We start from the raw sequence: 9576 nt of genomic DNA, 5'->3' as shown, positions 1-9576 counted from the left end.
TCACCTGATTCTGTCTACAAGATGTCAACAATATCTTGTTTTTTCATCCGATTTTAACGAATGCTGTTCCAGCTGGCTCGACCAAACTTTCTCTGTTACTCAAATCTTTCATTAGGTTGATTAAGGAGATCTGCTTCACGTTTGGAAGCTTTTGCTAGAAAAGAATGTGGCAGCAGGAGAATTCAATATGATTCATATGTTTTTGGATTGCTGTGGTTTCCATAACCGTTTATTCAGTCTCTCACAATTCCTGAGCAAATATTTGGTCTTTTATTCTTTGTCTGTATACATACAAAACTTACACAGTAACTTTTAATGAATTCTGGTGAATTCAAAAAGGATGTAAAAAACAGTATGATGGTTTAAGAACACAAATAAACAAACAAAAAGTGGCTGTCAGAAGCCATTACATTATGAAATACAAATCTCACGATTGAAAATTAACAGACCTATACACACCTTAAGTGCCCATTCTTACAGTTTGCTTCGCAGCTTGTGCTTTGGTCCAATGTCACTGGTTTGACTGTGTGAGTGCATTATTGATGAGATAAATAACACCTGTCTTTAGGATAGTTGGAAATAGTACAAGGACACTTTAAGGCCAGAGTTACACTAAGCAAAAGCACACATGCTTATTTCTTCCCCTCATATACAGACTGCTTTATATAAAAAAGTGCATTGTAATGATATACATTGAGTTGTTTAAAAAGTACTATATTCTCTTTCTGTGACGCTGTTATGAATTCATAGTGGTGTCATTTCATTGTGGCAGGCAAAAGTCTGTTTTTAATGGCAGGACCAGAGACGGTAAGAGCCTGCGGCAGGATACAGAAGCCCACGGTAACAATGTCTCCTACTCCTGCTGTTTTACCACTTCCCGGGGATGGGCACCCCGCATTCATACCAGCCCACGAATGGATGGGGTGTGCGTCGACCAATAACTCCAAATGAAACCGGCTGCTGTCTGTAGGCGCGATAAAATCCTGCAAGAGAAAGAAATGATAATGCTGTTCATAGTCATTTGCAGAAATGTATCGACAGCAAAAAAGAGTGAGCGTGTCTGGATATCATTCGTATTGAGCACTTGTAGTGGAAGGGAGGCGGTTAGCCACCACAACAAACACAGCAACAAGAGAAGGTTTTCATAACTACTTAACTTTATTAGGCCAATGGGACTTTCATAGAAATAAAGCCAACTACCAGCAAATGATGCTCAAGTTTCAAATATTCTCATTGTGTACTGACATGACCTGAAACAAACAATGGCTAAGAAGTTCTGAGATTAATTTAATTTAAGAAGTTAAGGTATAATGAGGAAAATGGTCTGCAGTAATGAAAAGCAGGTGACATTTGGGCTAACACATGCTAAACCCTTTAAGGTCCTTTTAAAAAGTATTCATTTGAACAACACAATACATCTGCATTCTGCATAGATACGATCAATGCATCTGGTCCACTAATGAGCCAGAGAGACCAGACTGCATGGAAAAAAAACATAATAGGTTAGATCTAAATATCAAGACCACAAATGTGCAACTTGTTTACCTTGTGCTGAGGGCAGATAATTTGAGAGATATTCCGGACCGGTCCTTCCGTCCCTGTAGGAATCCACAAACTGACAATGGTCGTCTCCATGGCCAAATGTATCCCCTATACTGTAAAAGGGCTCTGTCGATAGAAAAAGGGAAATGGGTATCATCATTCGGAAAAGTACTGACCATAACAGGTTTAAATGTAGGTGATGTCATACGTTACCTCTAAGACCATCTCCCATGAAGATCTTGTATCGCAGAGAGTTACACAAAACCACACCCACAAACTTCCTGTACCATGTCCGCTTGACGTACTGGCTGCCCTTACAGCTACTGTGGGCTGAGTTATACCTGAAGCTAAAGGGAATCCAGATTGGTTCCCCACCTGAGGAGCAGAGGAGGAGATGCATCATGTTGTGGCAAAGAATATGCATCCTATGAATAGACGCATCATGAATACACTGAGGAGGATGAGACGATAGAGAGAATAAAATCAATTTTGTGTGTAAAGCTGAACAATGAAGATAATATTTAACAGTATATCAAACTTAATCAAAACTGTTGTTTCTGTTATGGTCAGATATTAAATGGCCAGGTCCTAAGGTAACCAGAAGGCATGTGTTTTATACATAGAGCTGAATTATGCTTATCTCAGATCGTCTGGGGGATCATTGGTTCACTGTCTCCAGAGGCAAAACTAAACATATTTAAAACAAACTCTAGAGAAAACTTCGGGGTTTGATTCAACTCTCAGTTCTTTAAAATCAAGGTTTAAAACTTTTCTGTTTGGCAATATACTTTTTTTTTTTAAATTTGGGATAATTTATTGATATCTTGCACTGCACTGTAATTTCTATTATCCTCCATTTATATATCTTGTCTTAATGTCTTTTCATATCTCATGTGAAGCCCTTTGTCTTTAAGGAAGATCCAGAGAGGGAAGCAGATGAGGTTATATAGTTAGAGTTTTGTCTTGTTTTTTGTTTTGTATGCAGTTTGAGTGATTATGTGTACGTTATAAATAAAGTCTTATAAAAAAATGGAGAAAATACTTATGTCTCACATTATAATATTTAGCAGTGAATATCAATAACCAAATCCTATTACTGATTAAACTTTACAAAGTATACCTATACAAAGTAGCAATCACTACTGATCATAAATGGTTCAGTAGTGAAATTGGTTAAATCCTAACAGCACCAAGGTTCCCTCTTTAAAACCTGCAGCTTTGGTAGGATATGGCGAGTTGACCTTAAACTAGAGATGTGCAGTCGGTGTATGGACTTACCAGGTGGTCTTTCAATGAGAAGAGGATCGTCTGAAAGAAAGAGTGCGATCATTTCACAAGGGAGGAAAAGCAAACAGGCAGCACTGCAGGTTTAATGCATTCTCCTGATATTGAGAATGAAATACCCATAATGCACATAACGCAGAGTCAATCTGCTAGTCTGCTTTCACTGCAAGGATATCTTGCATTGCAATACAATGAATGTCACCATAACGTTGTCGTTGTATGCTGCAGTACAGCAGAAGATCTAAAGCTAGTTTGAGTGTTGATCTCTAATTATCTTTGCAGGCGTTGACAGGTTACACACCTGATTCGGTGACATAGGTGAGCGTATCGCTGACGGGTCCCAAACCAAACACATTCTTGGCCTGCACTTTGAAGTAATACCTGGATAAAAATAAAAAACACAACATAAGGATTTACATGAGAGAGTTAAAGTGTAATTCTGCCTGTGTTGTTGTGACTGTGTGAAAGTGAGGGAAATGTTAATGACCATAGCAGATGACTGGGCATGCTTCATGCTGATTTAAGAGTAGTCTGTTTTTTATTCGTATGAATCCAAAGTGAGCGCAGCACAATAAAATGGCTATTTGGCTCGTGTTGAAGGGAGAAGGAGGGAAAGGCGCTGAGGGGAAAAAGAGGCATCTAGACAAGTGGAGATTAACAGATAGAAGATACAAATGAAAGACAGAAGAAAGGAGGGATATGGAACAAGTAAAGCATAGGGATATATATATATATATATATATATATATATATCCCTATGCTTTACTTGTTACTTGTAACTTGTATCAGAGATAGAATATCCCTATGCTTTACTTGTTACTTGTATATGCTGAAATTTTCTTTCAGCATATATATATGCTGAAAGAAAATTTATAAATGTTAGGGGGTTGAAAGAGAGGAAGAGTCCTTAAGACATTCATCACAGAGAGCTCACTTAGTCTCCGGATGGTGGAGAATAATTAAATCCTATCAGATTAAAACTACCCCAGTGACAGAGAGTTTGCAAACGTTTTCCACTGTAGCTGGCTGGTGTGTTTGGGCAAGTGTGTGTTCATTAATGCAGTATTGTGCGCATATGTGCTCCCTTTCACTCGGCAAGGTCGCATACAGTAAGTTCATGGCCAGTCAACTCCTAGGAAAAAACTTCCACGACGTACAGCCTCGAGGCCTGGATCCAATCACCATAGCCACGTGACAACAGCGACCAAAATATATATCGCCAGAGAGTGAGAGAAGGCAGCAAGGCAGCTGCTGAGAGATGATGTAATGAAAGAAGAAATTGGAGAAGGAAAAAAAAAAGAATGTGAGTCATAATATAAAAACAGAGAATGGGCCACGAAATTCTACATTGAGCCGAGCTAGCCCTTTGAAACGTGCAATACAGAGGGCTCTCAGCTTCATTCAGAGCATCGATCTTTGTCTTCACTTCAGATGAAAATCTATGTGGCAACTGCACACTCAAGGCCAGATTCAGCATGGCTATATTATATGCTCCTCAGTATACAATATATGATAGTTCAGCCACAAAAACTACGTACGCTAGTCGATATTCAATGAAAACTGTTCTAAGACACACAAAAAAACAAGCATGAACCAGTGTTTCAAATTGGCTATGTATATATTTAATCAGAGGTTTAGATCGATTTTGCAAGAGAAACCCGAATACAGCAACAACTAAATGATTATCTTCATCATCGATGAGACCTCATCTGGTGTATATTTTCTAATGGATTCTTTTTGGACAATAAAACACAAAAAACAAACGTTGCCACATCATCAAACGCCTTGTTTTCTCTGACCAACAAAGAAGAGAATCAATTTACTAACGCAGCAAATTCTCTCACAAGCTGGAAGCATTCAAAATAATGTCCTTTGTAATTCACTCCATTTATCAGCAGGAAAACTTGTGGATCCAATTTGTCCACATGTGAATCTACATACGTGCGCTGAGGCCTAGTGTAGCTCAGCAGGCAGAAGGAGCCTGCAGCATAGGAAATACCAACACTGTCGCATCCCAGAATCAACAGTAACCACGCCTTTCTAAGGCCCAAGATGAGACACTTATCATAACACCTCAAGCAAATGTGTGCCTCCACTGGGTAAGAGGATACTTCTTCTATCCCTGATGAACTCACACATCTGAAACTGTTTTTCCACCAGATTCTTGAGTGACATACAGCTTGCAAGTTCTGAGCTAGTACTAGAAGACAATTTATAACTTGCTTCATACATTGACTAAAAAAACAGCGCATTTGCAAAGAAGCTAGAGGATTTGAAAACATGCATCATTTACATGCAAGCAAAAGGTGCTCAATGCACAGCTATAAATGAAACAAGAATTTGGGGGTTTTGGGGTAACAACTCTCCCTTCCTCTCATGGGCCCAAGTGCTAAAAGCTGTTTCCATGCATTTATTTTGAAAACCGTAACCCGTGTCTCATAAAACAGGGTTTTGGAAACACGCTCTAATAATTGAAACAGACCTAGGTGACTGTATACTGTGTGGAAGTGTCAGATAGTGTGTGCTGTATTTATGTTTTTTTACCTGCTTCCATTTAGCCAAACGGATTTACTTCACTCTGAGGGTTTTTACGAAACCTTATACAGGCATTACAGTATCAGTATCCAAGTCATACTCTGCTCTGATTCCCATATAAACATGGAATAATACCAACAGACACATGCATACATGAAGCCACATACAGACATCCAGACAGAATGCATGTTCTGTGCATTATGCGATGACGGCTTAATGATATAAACACTTAGCCACAGCCAAGCACCTGCACACGAGGCAGCAACCTCATCGTAAACATTACATGCAGGTCAGGATAAGGGGTCTTTCAACAAAGCATATCTTTGTCTATAAGGTCAGGTTCCCTTTTTTGATGACTCCCATGTGGGAGATGATACTGTGAATCAATGAACATGAAAGCGTTGTAACATCAACCGCCCTCTAAGCATTGTAACTATGCATACACAATGATATACACACACACCAGGTGGTTTATGTGTTACCTAGAGTTTGGTTTGAGATTCTCCAAAGCCAGCTGGGACCCGCTTGAGGGTTTAGTGGACCATCTATTGTTGAGGACATCATCATATGAAGCGCTGTGGACCATGTAGCCTGCAGGGAACAATACAGAATAAACGGGCATTAGGTGTTAGAAAAGAACTGAAAAAGAAATCACTGTTGCAGACGATAAGTTAGGAAGACATTGTTTACGTTTATATCCATTTCAATGTGAAACAAAACAATACCCTGAGGTTCACCATTAAAGGAATACTTTCACATTTTGAGACTTAGACATTTACACTTACACTTACCAATGAGACAGTCGATAGCACTCTCTATAAGGTAAATATGAGGCTAAAGCCAGCAGATGGTATGGTTGGCTTAGCACAAATGGGGAAACAGCTACTCTGGCTCAGTCCAAATGTAACAAACCCAGCACCTCTAAAGCCTGTGCAACTTTTTTGCATGATCAACCTTGGCCTCACATGACCTACACATTAATTTTATGCTTTCAACTATTTTGTGAGAGTAGGTGGTCCGCCATATACGTACATTTAACCAAAGAAAAACTGTTGCCCTGGCAAGTCATGCTGACTGTCCTCCAACCTGGCAGTGTGTTTTCTTCTTCTCAGAGTAATCCTTAGAATCCGGAAAGCAACCTCAAGTCACGCAGCGCTCAATCACTCACATTAAAACTGTGGATAACAGCTCTGCTGCACATCAAACTACCAACTGTTTCTAATGGACTTTTGAGTCTGAGTTTCTATTTTTACTGGAGCCATATCAACACAGCTGGCCGCTGACAGGAGAGGAGGGAAATACTTGCTACTTTGTTATTCGTCTTTTGGTTTTTCATTCATTCACCATTCTACATTGTTAAACTGAGGTTTCATAGAGTAATATGTAGACTCTTGCCTACTCTTCTTTCTCTGCTTTAGCTGTACATGTGTTAAGTGTTTCCAAAGGAGTTGGACCTTTGAGCCAAGTGCAACACTAATTATACTCCGTGAATAATTAGCACGTCTCGCCCAAATCCTTTAAGCAAAAGGTCGTCGATGCATCAGAGTTAACGGAACCAGAAGTTGGGTTTAGGTAAAAAAAAGAAAGAAAGTTTGCCAATGTTGTCCCTCGTCTCTTGAGTCCACTTGCTAATAGCTGTTTCCATCCACTTGTTTTGAAAGCTGTGACCCATAACTCCTACTGTAAGACACGGTTGTGCAAACACGCCCTAATAACTAAAACAGTACCTTGTGATTGTATCTGCATGTGTGAACTGCACCTGCAGATAATTTCAGCTGTATTTACAGTGTATATCTTTGCAATACACAATACATACATTCACATAAAAGTTAGTATGACTGAAACTGTTTTATCACACATAAAAGCAGAGAAACCAACCGTACATCAGCGTCATAAACCTTAAATAAATTAGTTTATGGAATGTAGCATGGTATGTAAGAAATGGGAGAAAATAGTGTTGGCGCAAATAATTTCCAGACAAATTAAGTGCAAAAATGCATTAAAGTTATGCAGAAAGCGTCAAGATAGTGTGTGTGTGTGTGTGAGCAGAGAGGATACACCAGGGAGAGCAGATGGAAAGAAAGTGGGGAAGAAAACAGCAGTGGTGGTAAAGACCAACTCTCTGTTTTACACATCTGTGGACAGATGAGCCCAAATCATGACCAGGAGCTAGTGTTTTCCTGCCAAAGAAAACGTACTGCCTCTGTAGCTAGCCAGGCTGCTACCTTTGATAGCCCACCACGTGTCATACACTATGCTGTTATCTTCAGTCTCTGCTCTGTCCCAGAACCCCCCCCCCTTTATTTTTTAGGTCAAAGGAATTTTGGTTTTCCCTGAGAAACTCTGTAGGAGCTTAAGAGCCCTATTCCCTGTGTTCAATGCGACCTTTTCCTGATTTATTCACATTAAACTGCTGGAATAAGATCCTAAAATCTGACTCAGGAGGGATGTTGGTAACATATGTTAACATGAAAGGTTGGTGAAACGGAGACAAATACCAGTGGCAGACAAAAGGAACGTGTTTACTGCAACGTTCCTCCAATAAATACCATGAAACAAACAATAATGCCATATTTACTTCACGTTTTTATCAATTAAAGCTCTCTTCTTTTACAACGGTTTAGTGGCGTACGACTGGCGTGCAATCACAGCAGAGAACTACATAAAAGTTAATACATTATTAACCACAAAAAAAACACCAAGAATGTGCTGTGCGTGTAATAATGTATTTGCTTAAATGGTTCAACTTTCAAGTATAGATGAAGGGAAAATCAATATGTGTTTGTCACATCATAGAAAAATGTGTTGTTAGCCACAGCTAACTTACGGTTAAGCCCTATGCTATAAAAAAATTCTGCTGCTCTTCTAGACTTTCAAAATGTTATCCGACCGAATTGATTAAATTCTGACTGTGAAACAAGTCATTTCATGTGGGTTGCAACGCTCAAAACAATTCCTCCACTGATAAACATCGGCAAACAGTAACAACGGAGTAGGGTACGCTGGAGACTATGACGAAAGCACAAGTTTAACTGGAACACGCATGTAGCATGCTCTCATGTGCACCATATGACAGGAACACAGAGCGGGCCAGACGGCTGGTAAAAACTTTATGGATTTTGTGACGGTGCACTGGCCAACCAATGCAGCGGCCGACATGTATAATGTGTTTAGAAACACATCTTAGATTTGACTTTACCTGGACTTTAAGTTATGGCAAAACATCTCCTACCTGACACCATATCATCCTTCAGTGGGCGACCCCAGTCCAGGATGATAAATGAGTGGCAGCCCTCCATGGCGACCACAGTGAGGTTATGAGGCTTGTTTTTGGGAGGCTGATTCTGATTGGCTGCCAGGCTGTCCTTCTCCATCAGGTCTTCCAGGACGTCAACCTGAAGATACTCCAGAGCCTCCGTCAAGGAGCAAGGAGAAGCCGGGTCCTTCTGGATGTAGTTCACATAGGGAGCTGATGTCAAGAAAAATGAAATGGAAAGGAGAAGTTATTTATTTTAGCTACGTAATTGCCTCATATAGGCAATTAATAATAAATACCAATATTTATCTTGCATTATTTATTAAAATCATTGATGTTAATGGCACGAACTTTTGTATGTAACAGAATTTTAAAGATGTTAATACTTTTCTAGGTCATACTATTTTAACTTTTCCAGTAAGTCATTTTGACATAGCCTAATTTGAGGTTTGTTTGTAGTCCTTTTTAAAAGTGGGTACGCTCATGTGAATACCCACAATCTTTCCTTTGTTTCCTCCCCAGCGCCTTTTGTCTTTTTTTGTTTGTTTTCAAAGAAGTCTGGAAAAAGCCAGCTGGACTTACAGCTGTGAACACTTCAGTTATCCCACTATTCCTAGTGTGACTGCGATTTAAACGGAGCCACTGGAGCCTGGAGTCGCTCCTAGCTCCCCAGATGATTGTCCCTTTGCACACGCCAAGAGTGTAACACATGTCAGTAGCCTATCTACACAACAACACACAGTCTGTGAGGCTGTATGGGTTTAGGCTTTCGCAAGCTCCTACTGTATGTGTATATGCAATCATATGGCTTATATATTACGCACTCATACACTGAAATACATGATCCGTCGTCAAGGTAAACAGATTTATGTGTCTGTCTATACACAGGGTGCTTGTAAGGCTGCATTTCTGAACAGCATCCACATGTCAAGGATCAGTGCAGGCTCATACACACAGAA

At 39.8% G+C, this 9576-nt stretch overlaps 1 protein-coding gene across 1 annotated transcript in view; it reads right to left on the bottom strand.

Moving 5' to 3' along the window:
* Positions 1 to 867: 867 nt before the first annotated feature.
* The window catches only part of fndc1 (fibronectin type III domain containing 1), a 29194-nt gene continuing 20485 nt past the window's right edge, over positions 868 to 9576 (bottom strand). The window contains exons 17-23 of the mRNA XM_076084571.1: positions 8594 to 8830; positions 5844 to 5952; positions 3128 to 3207; positions 2821 to 2850; positions 1756 to 1917; positions 1546 to 1668; positions 868 to 983 (exon numbers count right to left, since the gene is read on the bottom strand). Coding sequence (XP_075940686.1) covers positions 868 to 983; positions 1546 to 1668; positions 1756 to 1917; positions 2821 to 2850; positions 3128 to 3207; positions 5844 to 5952; positions 8594 to 8830 — 857 coding nt within the window. The remainder of the gene's footprint in view (positions 984 to 1545; positions 1669 to 1755; positions 1918 to 2820; positions 2851 to 3127; positions 3208 to 5843; positions 5953 to 8593; positions 8831 to 9576) is intronic.

Source organism: Anarhichas minor, unplaced genomic scaffold, assembly GCF_050575085.1.
Source record: "Anarhichas minor isolate MPS153535 unplaced genomic scaffold, ASM5057508v1 ptg000136l, whole genome shotgun sequence".
In the NCBI taxonomy this organism is placed as follows: Eukaryota; Metazoa; Chordata; class Actinopteri; order Perciformes; family Anarhichadidae; genus Anarhichas; species Anarhichas minor.
This window is presented reverse-complemented; position numbering and strand designations above follow the sequence as displayed.